This window comes from Micropterus salmoides, unplaced genomic scaffold (assembly GCF_014851395.1).
Source record: "Micropterus salmoides isolate LMB-PRFRI ecotype aquatic unplaced genomic scaffold, ASM1485139v1 Ms_hic_scaffold_3, whole genome shotgun sequence".
In the NCBI taxonomy this organism is placed as follows: Eukaryota; Metazoa; Chordata; class Actinopteri; order Centrarchiformes; family Centrarchidae; genus Micropterus; species Micropterus salmoides.
The window spans coordinates 35,071,474-35,095,852 of NW_024042261.1; the positions used below are offsets into that span (position 1 = coordinate 35,071,474).

General features: G+C 39.2%; 1 protein-coding gene and 1 pseudogene across 2 annotated transcripts; one reads left to right on the forward strand and one right to left on the reverse strand.

The window, feature by feature from the left end:
- Nucleotides 1-1,305: 1,305 nt before the first annotated feature.
- LOC119882845 lies at nt 1,306-9,489 on the reverse strand (annotated as a pseudogene).
- Nucleotides 9,490-9,611: 122 nt separating this feature from the next.
- On the forward strand, nt 9,612-23,842 carry flot2b (flotillin 2b). Of its 2 annotated transcripts, none has more exons than XM_038693132.1 (11): nt 9,612-9,749; nt 11,794-11,875; nt 13,338-13,428; nt 14,013-14,136; nt 14,651-14,769; nt 16,815-16,928; nt 17,017-17,136; nt 17,282-17,496; nt 19,257-19,440; nt 21,608-21,757; nt 22,122-23,842. In XM_038693132.1, exons 3-11 carry the CDS (start codon nt 13,354-13,356, stop codon nt 22,158-22,160), a joined length of 1,140 nt encoding a protein of 379 aa, XP_038549060.1. In that variant the 5' UTR covers nt 9,612-9,749; nt 11,794-11,875; nt 13,338-13,353; the 3' UTR covers nt 22,161-23,842. The 2 variants fall into 2 exon arrangements, with proteins under 2 accessions (XP_038549060.1, XP_038549059.1); XM_038693131.1 differs by lacking the exon at nt 9,612-9,749 and adding an exon at nt 11,084-11,132.
- The last annotated feature ends 537 nt before the right edge of the window (nt 23,843-24,379 follow it).

Sequence of the window (24,379 nt, forward strand, 5' to 3'; positions counted from 1 at the left end):
TGACAGAAGGATTTATAGCAGGATTGTTGTATTAGACTACATTACTTTTAACTAGGTGTACCAAATAATCTGGCAACTCAATGTCTATTCATCAAGAGGTGCGATTTGGTAAATTTCCATTTGTGTAGCCTATCAAATAGCCTACTTACAAATAATATTATTTACAACACGTAATAATCTTATAGGCAAATTGAATATTTTTAATGTAAAATAATTTCAATTAAATTGAATTTTAAAAATCTGAACACATTTTTAGATGTTTACCATATAATTACAAAATTGCATTTAGGTATTATGGGGAAAAGATTAATTGTCTAGGGACTGAGATTGTGTTGGTAAATTATCTTCCTACATAAAAGGGCTTACTGAAAGTTAGACAGTCTTTTTGACAATTTTGAAAATCCTAATTTACTGAACATTGCAGATGGAATAAATCACTGAAAGAAGAAATCATAATAGATTTTAGGAAAAGCAAAAAAACACCCATGGTCTGTGTAAAGGTGGTGGAGAGGGTCTCGCTTTAAGTTCCTGGGAGTACACATAACTGAGAACCTAACCTGGAACCTGAACACAATCTACATCTTCAAGAGAGCCCAGCAGAGACAGTTGGTTCCTCCTGAGGACCCTGAGACGGATCAGCTTCTACTGCTGCACAATTAAGAGTGTTTTAATATTGCTGTACTGTGTGGTATTCTAGCTGCAACGCTGCCGACAAAAAAGACTTGCAGCAGGTTGTGGAGGTAGCACACACACACACACACACACACACACACACACACACACACACCATAATATCTCTGTGTTTCATTGCTTCCTATACTTTTTATATTGAGTATTTTGTATTATATTTAAAGTATTTATTTATATCCATAAGAATGTGTCTCATGTGGCTTAATGTTACATGCAATGACAATATCTATTTAATAATATTTAAAAAACGTGAATCAGGGATGGGCCTGAAACCATGGTTGAACCACTTCTGCATGGTGAAAACTGACATTGTCCCAAATAACTACATATGTGACCCCTTCACCTTGATAGGCTGGCTCAATTTTCATTGAGAATCTCAATGAGATGTGCAGCATTGTAGGAGCCAAGTAAAGGCCTACGTCCTACCACACCATCTTCAGATATAGCTACCCACAAAATTAGTGTGTAAAATTACTGTGTAATTTTGTGTGTTGTACAACTGTACAATTGAACATGTGATTACATGTTTGAAATTACAGCTTTTTTATGATCTGTGTTACGACCCCCTGTTGGTCTAGGTGTGTGGGGGCCATAAACATATAGGCACAACTGGTATAGATCTTAACAAGGTTGTTCTGTTTATTGGTAACAGAAGAGATGTAGACAGGTAACAAAAAAAAACACCTGAAAAACGAGGGTGCTGCGAAAATAACAAACCAAGTTAAAATAAAAAGGTCCTCAAAAGGAGGCCTGTACCTATCTATCGTTTTAAGCAGAGTTGATTCTTGCTACAAAAGAACACAAAGAGCACAGCACCCACTCCACCTGGTGAAAACTAACACAATAGTAAACAAAACAATAAGTGAATTTCTCCACTGCACCCAATGTGGAGCTAACATACAAAGGTATGCAAATGGTTTCCCTAAACACAATGTACAGCTAATAAGCAAGGAAGGTGGATAGTTCCACTAAACACAAAGTACAACTAACAGGCAGGCTATGCAGTCAATACCAGCGGCACACAAGTCAACAGGCGGTGACAAGCTGCCTGGAGCAACAGGTGGACTCTCCTTATGAGCCGGAGGTAATTAACGTGGTGACGAGCCATTGGTTGAGTGGAAAACAGAGGGAACCAATGGGCGGTACAGATGTCAGCACCCCAGAAACCAGGAAGTAGGCGGGTCTTCATTCCCCAGGGACACAGCCTACTTGGTAGAGGTGAGACAGGGAAAAGGGGAAACACAAAGGTGACAGCGACAGCTGTGACATCTGCTTCGAGTTTTGAGACTTTTTACCACATACTTGCGATAATAGTACCAAAATGATAAAAAAAAAACCTGTAATGACTCTTACTGCTTTGCCTTTGTTCATAAAATTAAATTTAGCCTGCTGCTCACTCTCCCCTCCTCAGTTCTCTGAACTCTACCTCGTCTCGTTGGTGGTCATCCTCATCGGCTTCAATGTTGTGTCGACACCTGCTGACCGCACAGACCCCACCACCTCCTCTTCTTCGTTGATCTGTGAGGAAGGTTGCTTTGACAATCCTGAGGCCACTCAGCACGACTTCACCAAGCAAGAAGTGGATGTTAGGATCACCACAGAGGAGGAGGGGGAGGAAGAGGGAGAGGAAGAAGAGCAGCAGGAGGATTCAGAGAAGGAGGGGTGGAAGGAAGAGGGAGAGAGCTTCAGGGCCATCAAAGAGCCTCGTACGAGGGAAAATTGATTGTTGTTGCTATTAGATGCAGCATGAAAATGTGATCTACAGCAAAAAAACCTGTCATTCATATTTTTTAAACACATGTATTTGTTGAGTTTTGCTTATCATCATTATCAATGGCAGTCACTCGGGGATTGAGTATTACTGCCCTCCTTCTGGGTCCTTATGAGTCCTCAGGTGGGAGTAGAGGCCAATCCTGGAGCTGCATTTTTTTGGGCAATGTGGGCAGGGGTGTGAAGGAATGGTGGAGGATGTGGTCGGGGTCTTTCTGGTAGCTCGCTCCTTTTTGAGTCTGCGTTCTGGAGTCTCCTCAGTGGGGTGGAAAACATAAGCTGGACGTGCAGTTTCTCTCTGCCTGGTTCCTCCTAAAAAATTATATTATTACTAAATATGCGTGTTTTTGACATTTATTTTGCTCTTATTTGTACTGACTTTAAAATGGTTAACTAGTAGGAATAAAAGGTTTTGCTCAGCAGAACAGCACACACCAGCCTCCCTTCATTAATTGTAATTTGTCTCTCTTACCTCCATCATTCAGGCTGTTTCTGATAGCCATCTCTAACTGCTCTTCATCTGTCAGTCCTGCGATATCAGATTCAGGATTATCGCCTGCATCTCTAGCTGTATAATCTTCTGCATGCTGTGGATCTTCTGAGCGTTCTCCTCTAGTCCCACTGTAGCCTAAACACACATTTATAATAAAATTAAATAAAATATAGATTAACCCAAAAGTACGCAATAGTGGATGACTCAATACTTCGCACTCATGGTAGTCTTAAAACATGTCCTAGATTAGGGGTTACAAAATTACTAAGATCAGATACATGTATATAGATTCATTTACATGCTGTAGCACCATAGGATTACTCAGATAAAATAAACCTCTCTTTGCATGTTTACAGAGGACGGTTGGGTTTAATAAAGAGGTTCCCCAATAAAAAATAAAAATGTCCTTTGTGCCCCACTGGTTGCAATCTAACTAGCAGTAGAGTGTATCCCTGCTTTTTCAGTATGCCATGAATGCTCTCCTTTTCCATTTTCTTCTTTCATTACAGTCCCTAGGTGTAGCATCTGAACATTTCCCAGCGGTAGTAACAAAAAAGGCACTGAGGCAAACAGCATCACATTGTTGGTACAATGTATATATTATACCGTATTTCCCTTTAAAGGGTTTATGGGGATCTACTGGCAGAATAACTATGTTTTCATTAGTGTATAATCACCGAAAAATAAGAATCATGTTGTCGTTAACTTAGAATGACCCCTTATGTGTTGCACTCTTATGTTTCTACAGTAGCGCTGAACGGACAAACCAAACGCTGGCTCAAGAGAGGGCCTTTCTCATTTTTGTGGGTTTCAGGGTCACTGTAGGTTCTCCTACATGTTTGGAACGGGAATGGGAAAGGTGAGGTAGAGCCCTGCAAGAATCTTAAATATAGGCACAAGCCCGGACCATGTCCATATCAGAATTCTCGGCCAAAGCCCGACTGGAGCCCATGATTTTTATTTCTCCTCACCATAACACAGCCTTTTGCAGCAATTAAATTTTATTAAGTTTAATTTTTAACAACAAAGTGGTTATATTTTTTTTTTTCGTTTCCTCATTAAGTTAATTTAGAAAAAATGTGAAATGAATGTATTTGTTTTTTTAAATGACAACCAAGTGGCTGATCAATTTAGCTTCTTAAATCAACTTGACTTGCCTACAATAAAATCTATACATAAAAAACACTTCAAGCATATCACAATGTTAGTTTAAGCGTTCATCACCACCACAGTAAAAGCACATAGGCAGGCTGCTGCTGCTGCTGCTGCTGCTGCTTACGAATGGCGTGCAGGAAAACAAATTGGCTATACAATCTAAACAATTATAATAATAAAAAACAAGCAGGTTGTCTTACCTTACACCTAGGCTATGCATCAAAAATCAAAATTACAGACTGTGTATGTGTGTGTGTTTGTGTGCGAACAGACTGTGTCATGTGTGTCTCCAGCTTCACCTAGTTTCTTTTAATGGATGCATGTCTAAAACATAAAATGGAGAAGAACATTACAGGCCCGATGCCCGGCCCACGCGTGTGAGCTGTGACATAAAAATTGGGCTTGAATGCAGGGCTCTACGGGGAGGCGAGGTGTATTCAGTTGGTTGCAATCTACAACCTCACCGCTAGATAACACAAAATCCTGCACACTGCTCCTTTAAGTTTGTACCTGAAGAGTTGAAGTATGAACTTGGCCAAGGATTATTTCCATCTGAAGACACAAACTCTGACAGGGAAAAAAGAAACAGATTTCAGAGAATAGTGGAAGAATTGTTAACATGCACTGCTTATCGTTAGCCACTCTTGTCCACTCTTAGAAATTAAGAAACTCATTCAACACAAACATTTACCGTATATAAACGGTCTAGAAAGCAACACACACATTCAGACCTGCACTTGTTTTCATGATGGTCTCCAGTGGACCCACAGTGTAGAGCAAACCCACCAGGATACCTGCCAGGTGGCCAATCAAAGAAGTCCTAAAGCACAGATAAAAAATACACTACGTTAATCAGTAAACTAATCAGTGTAATTACTGTACTGTGACGTAGGGGCTACTGCGAACATTTGGAAACTTAACAAAGAAAAGGCCAGCTATTTTTCTCAATATGCATTACTTTGATTTCTAAGACGTTCCTGTTCCTGTTCTGTGTTGATCACCTGTGAATCTTTCTGTATTATAATTAATGAATGAATTAACCTGAATGTGGTGCTAAAGTGTGAACAGATTACATACTCAGAACCTGCTCAGAGTTATGTCTTTAATTGCCAAAGTATCTCACCCCGGAGCAATTAGATAGATCAGCACCAGCTCCACCCAGCTAGCGAAGCGGTTGGACACACGAATATTCAACACGAACGTGACGCCACCTGGGTTATAATGGTTAGTGACCACCTTCAGAGCGAACAGGACACCTAGAAACACAGTTATATTGAAGAGCTTCATAAACTTGGCATCAAATTCAACAGCATCACAAAAACATAAGATATTTAAGAGGAAGATAAGATGTATTTTTATCATGTGAAACTTTTTTTGTTTTAATGCTGCAACTGAAAATAATTTTTCTGACATTGACTTTCTTGATTAATTGATTAATCACTTTATAAAATGTCAGACATTTATAAAAGTCTATAAAATGTTGATCTCTAAGGGAAAAATGCATAATCACAATTCACCAGAGCACAAGTTGACATTTTTGGTTTGTTTTGTTCAGCAAATATTCACATTTTAGAAGTTGAAAACAGAAAATTTTAGGCGTCTTTTGGTGTCAATCAACTAACTGATTAGTCGACTAATTTGTGACTTGGCTTTGAAAAACTCTACAGAAATACCTTCTTTGTTCAGTTGTTAAAACAACAACACCGGAGGTAGTTTGCACCTGAGAAGCCGACAGCACACTCCCTACTGTGCGATGACACGTCTATGAATCCTGCTAACAGATCAGAGTCTTTCATGAGGGTTGTCAGCGCCGCCTGCAGCAGCAGATAGACCAATCCGGTGAGCAGAGAGAAGACTGACAGCAGGTAGAGGAACCAGCCTCCGCCCAGACGGCGCTCCAGCCTGATACCTTTCCAGAGGAAGGACACCATGTTGAAGTAGAGATGCCAGTCATCGACGTGGTGCAGGGGGGGAGAGGAAGAGGCGACGCCAGTCTTTATCCCTGTACACATACTGGAGGCTCACACAGGCCTGACGATTGGATGGACAGAAAGGAGTAATTTTACTATAATCAGTGGTACATTTACTCAAGCACTGTACTGACAAATTCCAGGTATTTGTACTATACTTCAATGTTATACTTCTACTCTCTATTCTACTACATTTCCGTGGGAAATATTGTACTTTATATGTGCCACTAATCTGACAGCTGGAGTTATTTTGCAGATTCAGATTCTATACAATGAGTTTATAAAATATGATGAATTTAGAGCTGCAACGTTTAATCCATTAGTTGTCAACTATTATATGAATCGGCAACTATTTTGATAATCAATTAACCAGTTTGAGAAATTTTTTGATTTAAATGTGAATATCTTCTGGTTTCTTTACTCCTCTATCACTGTAAACTGAATATATATTTGGGCTGCGGACAAAACAAGATATTTGAGGAAGTTATCATGGGCTTTGGAAAACATTTTATTGACCAAACACTTTATCGATTAATTGAGAAAATAATCAACAGTTTAGAGGACAATGAAAATAATCGTAAATTGCAGCTTTAGAAGAATTGTTGCTTAATAGGATGAGTGAGCTCCACCCTAACCTGCCACAACATTGCTGCTTTCATGTTAATGCATCAATAATAATGATTCAAAAAACACTGACAGGTGACATTAGTTATACTTTTGATACTTTTAACTAGTAAAATCCTGAGTAGTGGAGTATTCTTGCGGTGTGAAGAAATACACTCATAACCTCTTTCTGGTAGAGTGTCAGATGAGAAGATCAATAACATGCTCATATTTGTCCATCAAATATTTAAGGATTTAGCTTAGCTTAGCACAAAGACTGCAAAAAGGGGAAACAACATGTCTCTGTCCAACGATAACAAAATCCACCTAGGAGCACCTCACGCCCTATATCCTGTTTCTTTAATCTAAACAATAATCAAAGTGTAAAATTGTCTTCTGTTTTAGGCTGGGTTATGTGTTTGACTATTTCTAGGTCAGGACCAGTCGCCATGCAAACAGAGGAGGCTCCAAGAAAAAGTCCAGCACATAACCTCCCGTGAAAATGACAAATTGTTGTTTTTGAATTGACAACTCAAGAGTCCAGTGGCAGAGTGAGTAGCAGTAGAGATGCTCCTAGTGTTTCAGTGATGAATTACCTTCATCAGCGGAGCAGCAGGGAACATGTAAAGATACACATTGAATCCCAGGACAGCCAGGGTGACTGCTGGGATGTTGCCCAGACCCTCCTGGAACAGCTGGACGGCCAGAAGCAGCAGGCCCAACTGGAAACCCCTCTGCATCCTGACAGCACCCTGAGGAGAGGTGGTTAGAGGTTAAAGTTCGACATTTTGGTAAATACACTCATTTGCTTTACTGCCAAGAGTTAGATGAGAAGCTTGACACCCCTCTCAAGTGTAGAAACCATTGGCTGTAATGTGCTGGACTATTTCCTGTCTGGCACCAGTAACTTCCTGGACTCTGCGCTTGTTGCCTGGCGATTAGTCCTGACCAAGAAATAGTCCAGAAGAAAAACTAAAACCCATAAAACACTTTTTCTTATGGATTAAAATAACAATATACAAAATGTTAATTAGTGGACTTTAAAGGTGGGTTTTGTACAGACACAGTCGTGTTTCAGATCCTTTTTTTACAGTCGCAAAAGTATGTGAACCCTTTGATTTCTGCATAAATTTTTTTAAATTTTAATATTTTTTTACTTTTTTTAAACACACACACACACTTGCTTATTGTTATATGTATTTATTTATTTTAATAATTATTTTTACGTTTATATATTTTTTTTATTATTATTATTTTATTTTTTATTAATGCACACAAACACAACTTTTACTGTTTTATTTCCTTATTTAATTAAATGTATGATATTAATTGTCTTTATGTAATTTCTCTCCAGTTTCTCTCCACTGGCTGCCTGTTGTTTTTAGAATCCATTTTAAGATCTTATTGTTTGTTTTTAAATCTCTTAATGGGCTGGCACCATCGTATTTATCTGACATGCTGATTTTGCACACTCCAGTCAGAGCACTTAGGTCCACTGACCAGTTGCTTTTAGACTGTCCAAGGTCCAGACTGAAAACCAGAGGGGACTGCAGATGTAAATTAGCCTAAGGCTAACTCTGGTGTAATGCATCAAATGTTTACATTTATGTTATTAATTGCACATGGTCCCTTCTAAATAAAAATCAAAAAAAAAAAAAAAAAAATGAGGGGACAAAGCTTTTTCAGTAGCAGGTCCTCTGGAACTCTCTTCCTCTCAACATTAGAGCAGCTACCTCTATTGAGAGCTTTAAATCACTATTAAAAACACATCTTTTTGCACTGGCTTTTAACACATGCTGAGCTGTGACATTTTATTGTTGTTATTGCTTTAAGTATAGTTTTTATCTGTTGTTATTGTTTTTGGCATATTCTGTTTTAGAAGGGTTTTATTTGGCTATTTATTATGCTTTTTATCTTATGCTGTTCTCTGTATCTGTACAGCACTTTGGGGCAGTAGTGACTGTTTGTAAACGTGCTATATAAATAAACTTTGACCTTGACCTAATTTATGTGTAGCTTTGGCAATATTGTTGCTATACATTCATGCCAATAAAGCTAATTTGAAAATTTAAAGGTGTCAAATAAATGTAGTGGACAGATCTGATGCACACATACAAAAAAAAAGAGATAACAGTTACACCATTTAATTGCAGACCCATAAAACTAGTTTGTATCATATTTTGAACGCACTAGCTTCACCGCACCAGTTTCCCCTACCAGAGTAAATGTGGTTAAATTCCACCACTGTAAGAAAGTTATCAGACCATTTGAGTTCACACAATCTTCACATCTAACTCTCAGCAAGAAAGCAAATAGGGTATTTATTTACTAAAATGTGGAACTTTTTCTACTTTATTAACTTAACTTCAGACTTTCCAGTGGACAGATGTGATGCACACATACAAAAAGAAGGTAGTTTCACACTAAATCATAACATCTTCAGAGGTAAAATAAAGGCTTAGTTTATTAATTAATGAAAACGTAATACACGCCTGAAGGCTGTAAAGAAATAAAAAAGGGTGCTGCAACAAGGAAGACACTATAATTACTCCTCTTCCCCATTCTTTTCGTTTTTATGAAAACAATAGAGCAGCTGATCCAGACAAGAGAAAACACTTCAGGATCCAAACTGTGACACACTCTTAAAATAAATCTGAACACACTTTACTCACACTTCATCCGACGGTCGCCTTTGGTTGAAGCTGCGTTTTGTATTTCTCTGGCGAGAGGTGGCGGAGCTGCAATACCTTCATCACAAAGTGACCGTCAGCCAGCGCCTCCCGGAGAGACAGAACCAGAAACGAAACCGAAACCTCAGCGGTCCATGAACGAGGACTCCAGTCTGCCTGCGCTCAGGACTGTGGATCAGAAAGCGCTCCAGGTCTCCCACACAGATTTATCTCCATATGCGGACTGTGTCAGTCCTTTAAGCAGTTTTCTTTTAGTCTGCTGCTTCAAAATGACCACAGTTGAATCAAAACCTCTCTGAAACCTTCATGACGGATTTATTGCTGGGCAGTTTTAGGTGAAGGCTATCTTGGTAACTGGGTGTGTCTCTTCATCAAGAGGTGAGAGTTGGTAAATTTGCTGTGTGGTTGTTGTTCATCATCATCAAAAATTTAGGCTATCTAGATTGTTTAAAGATTAGTTTCACATTTTCGTCTAAATAATGAATTTCCTCCTCACTTCACAAGCTGCCAGCTATCTGCCCCTATTTCCAGGAAAAACGCCTAAAATAACCCAAAAAGACTCAGGAGTAACTCCTCAACCATTAAACATATAATTGCAAAATTCTGGTCTCCTTTGTTATGTCAGAAGACAAGAAATATGAATCCATTTATCCAAATTAACCTATTTATGCTACCATTACAAAGTAAATGGAGATGCAATAAAGCAAAATATGATATTTTCATCCTTGCCTATAGTATAAAGTATATTTTCAAAGGCAATGTCACCATCAAAACCATCATCATGCAGATTATAATGCAACTGAATATCTTCTACCCTTGACTACAACTTTAACTGTGCATTTGATGAAAAGAAACTGAAATACAGCATTTATTATACAACTTATAAAAAATATACCCAGGCATTCTCCATGATTTGGCTATATTTGCTGTTTACATGTTGACTTTTTACTGGAATTATTCTTAAAAAACACTATTTATTTCCATACCACATTATAGGTATAGCCTACTTATTTATTGTTTTTTTTTTATAATTATAGCCTATAGGTGTCTGTTTAAGTTTATTGTAACTATAGTCGCCATAACAAATTCCTTGTAGTCTATGTCTAAAAACAACTTGGGAGAAATCACTGAAGCCAGATTACTTTCGCATACATCTTAATCTTTTACAAATGTTTATAATATAATGATGTCGGTGTTCGCGTTTGATATTTTTATTATTATTATTTTAATTTTTGGTGGTGAAGTGTGTTAGATGCATGAGTGTTTGCTCCCCTCTAGTGGTCATAGTGTGGTACTGCAACAAGCAAAATTCGTCAAATTAGCGTCCATGTAGCCCCAATATCGTACTACCACTTCCGGTGGTCTTTCAAAATATAGTGACAAAAACCAGAGCAACCGGAAAGATAGCAACAAAAATAAATCGTGAATATATAGGTCAACGTCGAGGAGGCGAGGGTCAGGCAACATAGAGCTGGCTTCTCCACTGATCGACCTTTATAAGATGTGACGGTCTCTCCTCGACAGTCTCTCGAGAGTTACGTCAGTGCGGTGTCGTTAGGCGGGGCGGGGGCTGCGTTGTTGCTGTCGTTGTGCGGGAGGTGAAGACTCTTTCCCACCGTTCAGATTTGGAGTAAACAACAGCAGTATCATCGACTCTGTAAAGGAAGTAACAGTTCGTTAACGTGAGGGTGTTTTTGGTATCTTGAGTCAACATGGGGAGCTGCTTAACTGTGGGGCCGAACGAAGCTCTGGTGGTCTCCGGTAAGGTGAACGGACGTTGACGTTACCGTTACTACAGCTAGCTTAACTTACAAACGTTAGCTAGTAACGTTAGATGTCAGGTGTTATCTGGCAAAACGCGGTTATATCGCTCCTGCTTGTACCACGATAACTCATGAATGTCTTCTGCTGATGCTACAAACCACAACTGTGTGTAAATGTGTCAATCACAGCTTAACGTTACTAAGAACTGAGAATTTAACGTCGTAAGCGAGCAAGGCTTTCACGTTAAGAACCGTTATTTACGAGCACAGTAAACATGCACTCTTGAATATGTGGGCTTCTGTAATCACAGGTGTGTCCAACAGGGTACAGCAGGCAGTTAAATTATTCATAATTAGCCTAATTAGTGCACATGGATATTTGGTGTCTCTGTGGTTTTGTCACTCAAGTTGTCACAAGCAGTGGTTGCTTATAAAATAGCAATATCTTGTGACCCATCGTCATCAGTTGGGTTAGTACAACCAGACGCAAATTTCGTTGCCCTGTTTTATTTGAAAATGTAAAACTATTCTGTAATTCACAAGTAAAAAAAAAAGCAAAGACTAGAGAAACATGTGAAGACAATAAATCTGTCATTTGATGTTGGATGTATAATTGAACATGAAGCGGTGTCTTAATGGACTTGTTCTTCATCCCTCAGGTGCTTGTTGTGGCTCTGATGAGAAGACCTACGTCGTGGGAGGCTGGGCCTGGGCTTGGTGTCTCATCTCAGACACCCAAAGGTGACAACATACTATAAACATAAAATCCATTTATGTTATCTTGAAATGGAATTAGCCTTTTAGTAGCTCCTTGAAATACTTTTTGTGCCAGCAAGCGCGCCTCACCACTATTTAGACAGACCACAGCTGAAATGGGCTTTTGCTGTCTTGAAGTTAGTCCATTATCGGCAGGCAGTCAGTAAGGACTCGGAGGATGGAAGCTTTTTTATCATATTCTGTGTCGTATTGCACAAACACTTTGTGTTAAAGATGTTTCTAGCATAGAAAGGTTCGAAGGTCTTGTTCCTTTTCAGCCTACATTGTGCGGTGGTGGTGATGGAGCAGTGGATAAGACACATGTCTTTGGTGTGAGAGAACCGGGTTCCCTGAGCAAGACACTTAACCCGTAGTTGCTCTAGAGGCGTGTGACCTCTGACCTATATAGCCATTGTAAGTCACTTAGGATAAATGCGTCAGATGAAAATGTACATTGTGTGTCTTGTGTGACATTCCCACTTTTCTACGCTGTGTAGTGTGTTGACTGATGAATGCAGTGGCACATTTTTGCAGTGGTTGTTGTCAGCGGTTTAACATGTTTCCCAGCGTTTTTACATTCCACACCCCTGATCAACAGTCCCACCACATGTTGCGGTTGTGAAATATTTCATTACCTAATTTCCTGAGTTATGCTCTTTTGTAATGTTTAATACTTGAATTTATGTCATAGTAGTTAAATCAGGGTTAGTATGCCTCGGTCAAAGTGCTGGTCAGATGATCAAACAGCGCCTGAAACTCCCCCACAAACACAACTTTTCAATGTCCTCAAACTTTATGAAACTGGCATCCTGACATGCACGCCCTCTGTACACTGCCATTGGCTAGGTGTGTGTAGGTGAAAAGTGACCCTCATTTGAACACTTCTCTCTGACGGCAGTGTGACTGTCTTGAACAGGTGTGAATACGTGGTCGGACAAGACATTGTAGAAAACATTTAATTTCAATGATACACACTGCTGCCTTCATTTTGATGGCTGAAAATAAACCTGTGTGATTGTTGAAACGTTATTTCAAGAGAATCCTTAAATTAAAAAACTTTATTTACATGAATTATACTAACTTTATATTAACATTTTATTGTACACTTTTGTACCCTGAGTGACGTCAAGTGGAATAAGTCAAATTTCCATGATCAACAAGATATCGGCTTTTAATGTATGTAGCGGTATTTTTAGACTTTTTATATTGATCTATGTAAAAAAAAAGGCAATTTTAATCAACTTTAATTCTGTGTGGTAAAATACTAAAACTTGAAAAAGCTGAATTTGAACCAGCAGTAGGAAGAGCAACTATTTTCTGTGCCCTGACAATAAAACAGTATTGAACATCTACAGATTTTATTTCTTTATTCCACATCTTGCTCTTATTACATCGTATTTGTCTCCTCATGGCCTAATAATAAATGTGCTTTTGTTCCTTGCTGCAGGATAACCCTGGAGATCATGACTCTGCAGCCCCGATGTGAGGATGTGGAGACAGCAGAGGGGGTAGCCATCACTGTCACAGGGGTGGCTCAGGTAAGGCCACATCCCAGTGTTTCCACATGGGCCAGGCCTCAGCTGCATGTTCATCCTCATTACTTCTGTTACTTACTGAAATGTGTCCCCTAGCACCAGAATATCAAAATCTGACAAATGGTCAAGCTGTTTTTCTTGTTAACTTATTCTTTGATCCGATAGTTCCTGATCTAAATAAAACCTGTTCAGAGTTTTTTGATTTAGGCAGAGTTGTTGTACTGCTGCTTTAGTTGAGACGACATTTAACAAGTGAAAACTGTGGCTTCTTTTGTTAAATTAAAACAGTGGTAGAAAGACATGTTTTATGTTTATTAAGTAAGATGTCAAAAACTACATTTAGCTTTTATTACTAAACTCAGGAAATGTTTCTGCACTAGTGTAAAAAAAAAAAAACTCAAATAATACCCAGCCCTTTTTTATGAGAAAGCAAAATATATAACACTGCTCATAGATTTTTCTTATGCAATAATGTCACAAAGCCAAAATATGTCCTTTTTACTGATGTATTTCATTACTGTTTAAATGTTTAACACTTGTTTAGTGGAACAGAGAATATAACACTGGCCACGTCACATCCTCTTTAGGTGAAAGTCATGACAGAGCAGGACTTGCTGGCTGTGGCCTGTGAGCAGTTCCTGGGTAAATCAGTCATGGAAATCAAAGCTGTAGTTCTGCAGACTTTGGAGGGACATCTGCGCTCCATTCTAGGTATGGACATTCATTTCACATGTGTTTGTGAAAATTAGTACACCTGAATTTGCTTTGTGACATGTCAGGGTAAATTATTTACTGGATTGGATTAGGCCTGCAACAGTAATTTTATTTTTTAATTAATCTGTGAGTTATTTTCTCAAGCAGTTTTTCAAAATGTCCATCACAGAGTCCAAGGTGATGTTTTCACATTTCTTCTTTTGTCTGACCAGCAGTCCAAAACTGTCACAAGAAAGAGGCTTGAATCGTTTTGCTTGAAATTGATTTATTATCAAAATAGTTGCAGTAGTTTTCTGTCGATTGACGAATTTGATAAACAGCAAATCATCTTAGCTCTAGATAAACAGCAAATCATCTTAGCTCTAGATTAGTTTGTCATGGCAGAAAATAAAAATGCACAACACTCCAGTTGAAATAAGGCTGCTGCTAGTTTAAGAAAAGTGACATTTCCAATTGCAAGGTATGCATGGACATGTGGTACGGAGATATTGACAACTTCTCTCTTTTACAGGTACCTTGACTGTAGAGCAGATCTATCAGGATAGGGACCAGTTTGCCAAACTGGTGAGGGAGGTAGCAGCTCCCGACGTGGGCAGAATGGGCATCGAGATACTCAGCTTTACCATAAAGGTGGGTTGAAGTTGCTGTGAGAGGCTTTGGGAATAAAACCTGATGCTCTAACAGCAGCAAGGAAGTGCAATGACAAGAATACCTGAAGAAAATGCTAATGTAGCTACTGAGCAAAGAAGGGTCAAAATAATACAAGGCAGCATTTTAAAAATGACATTCTGTCTAACAGGAAGAGAAATCAGCTCGTGTTGAAATAGACCTGCAGTTTTGATCCAAGAACAAAACAGTACACGTGCCTGCTCAGCATGTGTGAGTGTAAAGATAGAAGCTAGATGTGTGTTTTGCTATATTTTGCCAAAGATGACAGTGTTTAGACCACACTGATCAGGAGCATAAATGATTTAACACATTTCTGGGGAAATGTTGATGCTTATTTCTGACTGTGAAAACCCCCAGAACTAATGGGTCAGTCAGTTCACAGAGTAAATTTGCCACACAGCAAAAGATAGAAACAACATTAATTTTCCAAACTAAACTCTACCTTCTGAGTATGAAATACAGTTAAAAACACCTTGTGCCTGATGATTACTGCTGCTCCAACACTCAAAATAGATCTGACGCAGCATCAGGGTGTTATAGACTGTGGATAATACAAAAACATGAATAGATATGTTTTTTACTGAAAGAACATAATAGGCATCAGGTATAAATAAAATGTATAGCATTAGTTTGTTAAAGACCACAGGTACAGTAAGTCTGATTTAGGCTCAGCAACTGTATACATGAGCTTGTTTGAGGGTGCTGTGGGAGTTGTAACATTAAGTGAGGGAGACATCAAGCATTTCATGTGACTGACAAAATTTCTTTTGTTAGATCATCTGTGGAAACTTGAATTTATGCAGAAGATCTGAAAGACACAAACAATAATTCAAATCAATTTCAAGTTAACTGTCCTTAAATTTGTCCCTAAAAAACTGTCCTGCTGGTGATTTATAGTTATGTGGAGTCCAGCAAACCGACAGATGGTTTTTATTTGGTCTTATACGCTCAAACATGTTGTTGTGTTAGCTTTTATAATAGTATTTCAGAATGTTTAATGAATAACATTATAATACTGTTTTACCATGATATGTTGGGCAACAAAAATGTGAAACATTTGATACCGACACATCCCTAGTGACTAATAATCCACGACCGGTATACTTTCCTGAATCTCCTGCTTCACATAATGATCACTTGCCTGAAATCTTCAGTGGCTCTGCAGTAAAATCCATCTTTCCACTTCTTCTGGAGTGGGAAAATTATCCCACTGGAACTAATTAGAAGTTGAGATCTCTGTTTGTCGAGTCTAATGCACACACACTTTCAGCTCAGAAGTGCATCATCATGATTGTGAGCGCTCTGTTGTGTCCATTTCTGTGCGACTACCATTGAGAGCCCAACATATGTTCAAAAACAGTCTTGTGTCTTTTTTTAAATCTGTGTAGTTTTGTCTTTGAACATGACTTTAAACCCTAATGTGTCGTGTATTTATTGAAAATGTTTTTAAATACGGTCGGGGCTGCGGCTCATTAGAGAAGTCATCCCATGGATTTCATCGGTCTAATAACTGACTGGCAGGAGACTCCCCCTAAAGAGTTTACTGTTGTTGATCAGAGCTAATTGAAATGTGGTGCAGTGGCTGATCATAGTGCTTTGCTGGAAGCCCAGAGTCCATTTCTATCACATCAATTAGTCCGGGTGGAGATGGTTTCTGTGATGCGTCAGGATCTGTTAGTTCATTAGTGGAGGCCACAGACATTTGTGGTTTGTCTTTTGATAACTGACACAAAATACTGATGGCAGTTTGTCTCTCTGTGTAGATATTATTCGTAAAAACTATCATGTTGGATAGTTTCTTATGTTATTGTTGAATGCAGCTGAGACCTTGTCACTAATCAGACAACTTTGTCAACAGATCATGTCAAAATGCTCACTGCAAATCAAATCAAATGCTCACTCCTCAGACTTTACTTTATTTACTTTATACTTTATTTTACTTCAGTGTTTACAGGAAGCTGAGCTCTTTGCTCATCGGTTCACCTGTTCTCTGTCTGTGCTTGCAGGATGTTTATGACAAACTCGATTATCTGAGTTCCCTCGGGAAGACCCAGACTGCAGCTGTCCAGAGGGATGCAGACATCGGCGTGGCTGAGGCAGAGAGGGATGCTGGGATACGGGTAAGGAGGCTCTAGAAGACTCTGAGGAGTTGATTCTGATGTGCAGAACAATCAAGTGAAGTGCTTTTACTTCTTTATCGTCTCCCAGGAAGCAGAATGTAAGAAAGAGATGATGGACGTCAAATTCCAGGCTGACACTAAGATGGCTGACTCCAAACGAGAACTGGAGCTGCAGAAAGCTTCTTTCAACCAGGAAGTCAACACTAAGGTGGGCGCCTGAGGTTTTATTTTGCACTTAATGGTCAAGGTGATCAGTTAGATGTTTGGCTAGAAGCAGTGGTCCGACAGTAGGCCAGTCATAAGAAGCATTGTGTTCTTTAGAAATGTGACTGTCTGTGTGCTGATGTTTTCAGAAAGCAGAGGCCCAGCTGGCGTATGAGCTGCAGGCCGCCAAGGAGCAGCAAAAGATCCGTCTGGAGGAGATTGAGATCGAGGTGGTGCAGAGGAAGAAAGAGATCACCATTGAGGAGAAGGAGATTGACCGGACAGACAAGGAGCTCATTGCCACTGTCAAGAGGCCCGCTGAGGCCGAGGCCTACAAAATGCAACAGCTGGCTGAGGGGCATAAGTGAGTGACAACACATCAGTTAAAGGGGCATTCAGCCAGTTTTATCAGCGTTTTGTATTTATTTTTTTACACCAGTATCACCAATCAGTAGAAACTGCAAGAGAACTAACATGAGAGTTAGGCACAGTCGACACTCCTCTTCTCCTCTTGAGGCACGGACACCTGTAGTTAAAAGAAATGACGCAGCTAATTAGAGTGTAGATCTGAAATATCTGGTTAAGAGGTCACGTACAAAATGCAAAACACTCCACTAGCAATATTGCAGCTTTGTTGTTTGCATTCGTAAGCTTCATAGCCGTCATGCCGTGTTGAACAGGATTTACTCGTGGCAGCGGCCTCCTTTTATGAGCAGGTGGAGAATCTGGTTGTTGAAGTACCAGCTGACTGGGAGTTCCCACTCCAAGACATGCAGAGGGATATTTACTAAGGATTTGTTTCTTTAGGTGACAAACAGTTAGCGTTTGCACAGTTAAGGGCTGTTTGGTTTCAGGCTAAACGCTCTTAATACATTCCTGTTGACAGGTCAAAAATGTAGGAAAAGGACATATTGAATATTGAAAGGTTTTTTTTTTTTTTTTAAAGGTTTAAAGTTTCACACTTCAGGGCAGTAAATTCTCTTTTACCTACCATGTTTGTGGTTATTCAGTTTTTATTCGCCTCTACAGTGAGGGCAGCAGAGCAACACCCTTATGTACTTCTGGTAGAGGTGTATTGACTTGCGTAAGGGGGGGTGGTTATCTGTCACGCAGGCTTGAAACCCGTCTATCCACCCTGCGTCCTTACTAAACACAGAGTTCTCACCATACAACATTTCCATGTGCTGTGGTCATGCGGGCTTCATTATGCTAAACACTTACATTATTTTGTTGCACTTTGGGCCAAATTTCCGGCACGTAAATGTTTTTAAAGATGTCTGTGGGATGCCTTAAGTTATGCCATCAGACATGAGATGATTTGGAAATGTTGCATGATTAGAAGTCATGTAGAGCTAGCAGGGCTGCAGACCCAGAACCGTCCTGAAGTTAATGTAAAGCGTCCCAAAATCAAAATGTTTTTCTTTACTTTATTATCCTCCTATAGTTGTTAGTGACATAATACATTATAAATTGATAAAATTTATTTTGCTTGATTCAAACAAAGATTTATAAACAAAACTGAAAAGTTATCTGTTGGGGCACCTTTTTACCTTGATGAGAAAGTATTTAGTATTTAGGAAAGTATTTCAGTTCAGGTATAAACTCCTGGACTTTCTCTCCCACATCCCTTTGTTCTCTTATATGTCTAGAAGAAAATCGTAATATTATGAGACTAACATCATTATTTAATGAGAATTCATAATATTTTTTTCTACCATGGCCTATACTCTGCTGTGCTCCCCTTCAGACTGTACCGAATGAGACAAGTTCATTGCACTTCATCGGAGGTAGAAACTGAAACCATCACTTGTGATCAGGCAGAAATCAGGAACCTTGAGCAGCCAGCCTCCTGTGTGAGTCCGGCGTGACTATAGTAGCAGCGTTGGAAGACAGCCTCCGTTGTAGTGTGCGCTCGATCGGTTTAGTTTGTCATTTGCTAAGTGATAGTGATAAATAAACACACAATCCCTTTTGTCCCAGAGGCGTCCTACAGAATATTTCTCTCTCATCCCCAGGACGACAGTTCGCAGTTAGTTTCGAGCCCTGAGAGCAAGGCAGCATAATGTGTTATTGATGAACGAATCAAATATCAGTTTTTTAACTTGTGTGTTTCCTGTGCATCAGGGTGAGGACGGTGCTGATTGCCCAGGCTGAGGCAGAGAAGATCAGGAAGATTGGTGAGGCGGAGGCTTGCTCCATCGAAGCAGTGGGCAGGGCGGAGGCTGAGAAGATGAGACTGAAGGCTGAGGCCTACCAGCAGTACGGAGAGGCAGCCAAGACTGCCCTGGTCCTCGAAGCTCTGCCTAAGGTAAAACAAAGATTAGCTCCATAATGCACATCCAGCTTCTCCTGTAGTTTGTAAGAACTCTTTCATTTAGAGTTTGCTGGATTGTTATTGTATAATGCTTTTTACTACAAGCATGAGCCAGTGCTAGGTTAGTGCATGATTCCTACACTAGGAAGCATTTTATAGCCACGTTTCCACCAGAAGCACAGTTTACTTTTAGTCCCAGGATCTAGTTTTCAAGGAACTAAACGGTTCCTTCAGCCCATTGTATGTTTCCACCGTGCACTCGCGAAGATTAGGCAAATTATTATTACTCTGACAGAAAGGCATCATTATTTAGTAATGTCCCTATCCACGAGCAAAATGTACAGTATCTCACAAAAGTGAGTACATCCCTCACCTCTTTGTAAATATTTGATTATATATTTGCACTACATTTGCTATATTGTAAAGCAGTGAATGTGCAGCTTATATAACTGTGTAAATTTGCTGTCCCCTCAAAACAACACATCACACAGCCATTAATGTCTAAACATCTGGCAACAAAAGTGAGTACACCCCTAAGTGAAAATGTCCAAATTGGGCCCAATTAGCCATTTTCCCTCCCCGGTGTCATGTGACTCGTTAGTGTTACAAGGTCTCAGGTGTGAATGGGGAGCAGGGGTGTTAAATTTGGTGTTATCGCTCTCATACTGGTCACTGGAAGTTTAACATGGCACCTCATACCAAATAACTCTCTGAGGATCTGAAAAAAAGAATTGTTGCGCTACATAAAGGTGAGGAGTACAAAGACAAGTGTGTCTTGCCTACAGTCAAACATGGTGGTGGGAGTGTCCTGGTCTGGGGCTGCATGAGAGCTGCCAGCACTGGGGAGCTACAGTTCATTGAGGGAACCATGAATGCCAACATGTACAATGACCTACTGAAGCAGAGCGTGATGCCCTCCCTTCAGAGACTGGGCCGCAGGGCAGTAGTCCAACATGAGAACGACCCCAAAAACACCTCCAAGACAACCACTGCCTTGCTAACGAAGCTGAGGGTGAAGGTGATGGACGTGCCAAACATGTCTCTAGGCATCCTCAAAACAGAAGGTGGAGGAGCGCTAGGTCTCTAACATCCACCAGCTCTGTTATCGTCATGGAGGAGTGGAAGAGGACTCCAGTGGCAACCTGTGAAGCTCTGCTGAACTGGCAGTGCTGGAGAATAATGGTGGCCACACAAAATATTGACACGTTGGGCCCAATTTGGACATTTTCACTTTTGTTGCCAGCGGTTTAGACATTAATGGCTGTGTGATGTGTAATTTTGAGGGGACAGCCAATTTACACTGTTATACAAGCTGTACATTCACTACTTTACGTTATAGCAAAGTGTCATTTCTTCAGTGTTGTCACATGAAAAGATTTATTACATGTTGAAATAAGCTGGTCTGTTTGTTTTGGAGAGGAGGAGACCTACTTCTGCTTTACAACTCGGGACCCAGTATATAGCTTACCTCAATCAGCTGTTTGCTGTAAACACACAGCTGCACACCAGTTGCTATTTCCGAGCTAAAAATATAATACAGACGTATGATCTCAGGCAGACGTCGGCAATACTTGTGTGTGCTATCTGGGTGTTGTTTGTGATTTGATGGTTTGCCATAGCTATAAATATACATACATACATAAATGTCAGAGTCAACGGTAGAAAAGAGACGAGCATTAGTAGCAAAACACCTGAGAAGCTCGTGAGTAGCCTTTACTTGACCATTCTGAAATGCACTGCAAGATCAATACTATTCTCATATCTGTTCGTATTATGAGTTACTGAGACACAGCTTAGCACCTGGCTGTGTCTAAATTTACTAAATCGGCTTACCAGTATCTATAAATCTTTTCTTATATGTTGTTTGTTTAATCCCAACACATGCTCATTTCCAAACATTTTAATAGCAGCAAGATTTAGCCTCTAACCCAAATTCAAAACTGAACACAAGACGTCAGATGTATTTTTCAAGGCAGTGGGATATGAAACCACGGCCAAAGTGATGGGAAAACAACAGTCTTACGCCACAATTGCTTCATCTTGATGCTTCATAAGTCATGGAACTATGACTGCATTATGTATCACATGGTCTCTGATAACTTAATGTGGTGGATTTTGATTGTTTCCTGCTTACAGTAAACACTCGACTGTATCTTTGCAGATTGCTTCCAAGGTTGCGGCGCCCTTAGCCAAGACCAATGAGATAGTCATCCTCAGTGGGCAGGGCAGCCGCGTGACCGGCGAGGTGAACCGCCTTTTGGCTGAACTTCCTGTGTCAGTCAATGCTCTTGCTGGACTGGATTTGTCAAAGGTAAGCATGCTTTATCATAAAGATTAGCGACACAATAGAATTGTAAATGTGTGTGTAGTTTTACTAAAGGTATTAAATGCACGAGGGATTAGGATATTGAATCAGATGTGATAATATGGATTTATTGGTGAAAAGGCAGTGCTGTATCTCTGTTCAGATACTTCTGTTAGTACACTTACAAGCAGTACACTGTGTACACTGTGTACTTACATAGTGTGTGAATTTTGAGGCACGGGGTTTTGTTGTGTCAAATCAAACACAGCTGTTGTGCACTGAAATGATTATCGCAACAGTTGAACTCCTCCTTCATGGGGGTTTTTGTCTCAAAGCCTCAGAGTTTTAATAATCTATTCTTTTTCTACAGATGCCGTTGCTACAGGGTTTGACCAGTACTCACGCCTGAAAGCCGACGACTTCACATGACTTGTTGTTGTATGCACTCTGACAGACTGCCTTTAATACACTTGAAGAATTTTGTTGTTTTATACGTATCTACTGTATACAAGTGAATTTTGGAAACCTCTGGTGCCTTACTTTATACAGGACCAGAATATCTGCATGCACTGCTGCTCATTCAGAGATTTTTTTTATTTAGTTTTAACATGGGAACATTTTGTGTTGTGTTTTGTTTTGTTTGAATCGTATATTGGCCCATTTGTATGAAATGTCATTGAAAAGGAGAGCCGATAGTCGACTGGTGTGATGTTAACTCCTATTTTTTGATATTTATACATTTAGGTCCTGCTTTTTCAAACAACAAGGCTCTCACTTTTTATATTCCATATGTTGCAGGCCTTTTGTTGATTTATGTCTTTCTATATTGTTAGACACGTCTGCATAACCTAGATCATCTAAATTTACTGTAGAACGTTCTTTGTAAATCACATGTTGTAATTTATAACTACCAAATGTTATTCAGGTTAATTTATGTCTCAGTGATTGAGTTTTACGCTGTAACAGGTGCTCACAATGTCAAAATAAGCCCCTTTGATTGTGTAAATATTGTCTGTTCCTCTAAAAGAAGTTTCACTCTCCACAAACTGTTGACAACAGGCATGAGATATATGCTTTTTATTTATATGCTGGCAGGAAAACAGGAAGCAAATTCTGATCGTGTACTGATATGGTTAGCTTGTGATGTGGTCCTTTTTTAGGATTTAGTTTAGGGTTTTAATGTAAGATGTTATTAGTTTAGAACTTGATTAAGTTTGGAAACAAACTGTTGGTGTCACGCCATCAATAGATGAAAAGACTAAATTGTAATTGTTAAAACGACTGGCTTGGAGTTGTGTGAGGTGTTTTATTGTGGCACACAAGGCCAAAACACAGTGAGGTCAAATAGATTAGATCGTCCTTTAATTATTTTTTGTAGCAGAAGGATTTGGGATACTGCATAGTTTATCTGATGTTTAAATTTCATACTACAAATATCTGTAGATGCTAAGCCATGTTTGACAGAGTGTCAACAAACCAAACTTTTACACTTTTCAGAGAAACACAGAACTTTCTGTTCAATGTTTGTACATGTCGTGCTTTGTTTGTTTTAATAACTGTGACATCAAATGTAAAATTATCTTCTAGCAGAGTTATTTAACTTATCAAAGTTAAAGTTTTAATCATTAATATTGCTGTTTGTAAATGGTCGCAATGCTTTGTTGTTTTGGCGTCTAATGCACCAAATGTTAAGCTCCAGTACAGTACACACTGGGGGTGGTGGACGGGTACAATATATTATTGGACAGAAACGGTTGACCCCTCCTATGAAATATGTCATCCGCTGAGCCAGAACCTGTTTGTCAGTAGAAGACTGTTTGTCTCATCCTCAGTTGATTTATGTTTGTATCATTCTTTGCTGATGTTGTGACTTGACAAAATACTGTGACCATATTGATTTGTTTAGCTTTACACATGTCCAGTGTAAATATGACATGTTTGTGTTGGATTCTTATTTACAACACATAACACTGTGTGTCTCAAATGGCCATGAGTTCCTGTATGCTCTTGCTGCATGTCATCTGTCTGTACTAATCAGTTAACTCTTAGCTAATTGTCATTCTAATAAATAAAAATGCCATAATTTATTAATTTATTGCTATTTAATATTATATATATATATATATATATAATGTTTATTTTTAAGACATGTTTATTATTTTTTCACTGACTCCTGATTTGGCTTCTGTATGCTGATGGACAACAGAACAAACATACATGCAAAATTATATTAAGGGGTTTAAATCTATATAGGATATATACACTGAAGAAATTTATAAATGCAACACTTGTTTTTGCTGAACTCAAAGATCTAAGACTTTCTCTTTGTACACAAAAATCTGTGTCAGTGAGCACTTCTCCTTTGCTGAGATAATCCATCCACCTCACAGGTGTGGCATATCAAGATGCTGATCAGACAGCATGGGGATTGCACAGGTGTGCCTCAGGCTGTCCACAATAAAAGGCCACTCGAAGATGTTAAGTCAATAGTCAATCTCTTTGCAAGTTTCGTTTATATTTTTGTGGGTCTTGGTGGTGTCAGTTTCATATCAATTATTTAAGCCATTATATAATTGATTTTAAATTTAGGGAAGTCGTAAAGACCAGTTTCATTATAATATGTATGTA

Coding starts and splice junctions, on each gene's coding strand:
- flot2b (XM_038693131.1), top strand. CDS start 11,084: ATGGGGAGCTGCTTAACTGTGGGGCCGAACGAAGCTCTGGTGGTCTCC. Junction 11,133..11,793: donor CGAAGCTCTGGTGGTCTCCG/GTAAGGTGAACG, acceptor TTCATCCCTCAG/GTGCTTGTTGTGGCTCTGAT. Junction 16,929..17,016: donor AGAGGGATGCTGGGATACGG/GTAAGGAGGCTC, acceptor ATCGTCTCCCAG/GAAGCAGAATGTAAGAAAGA.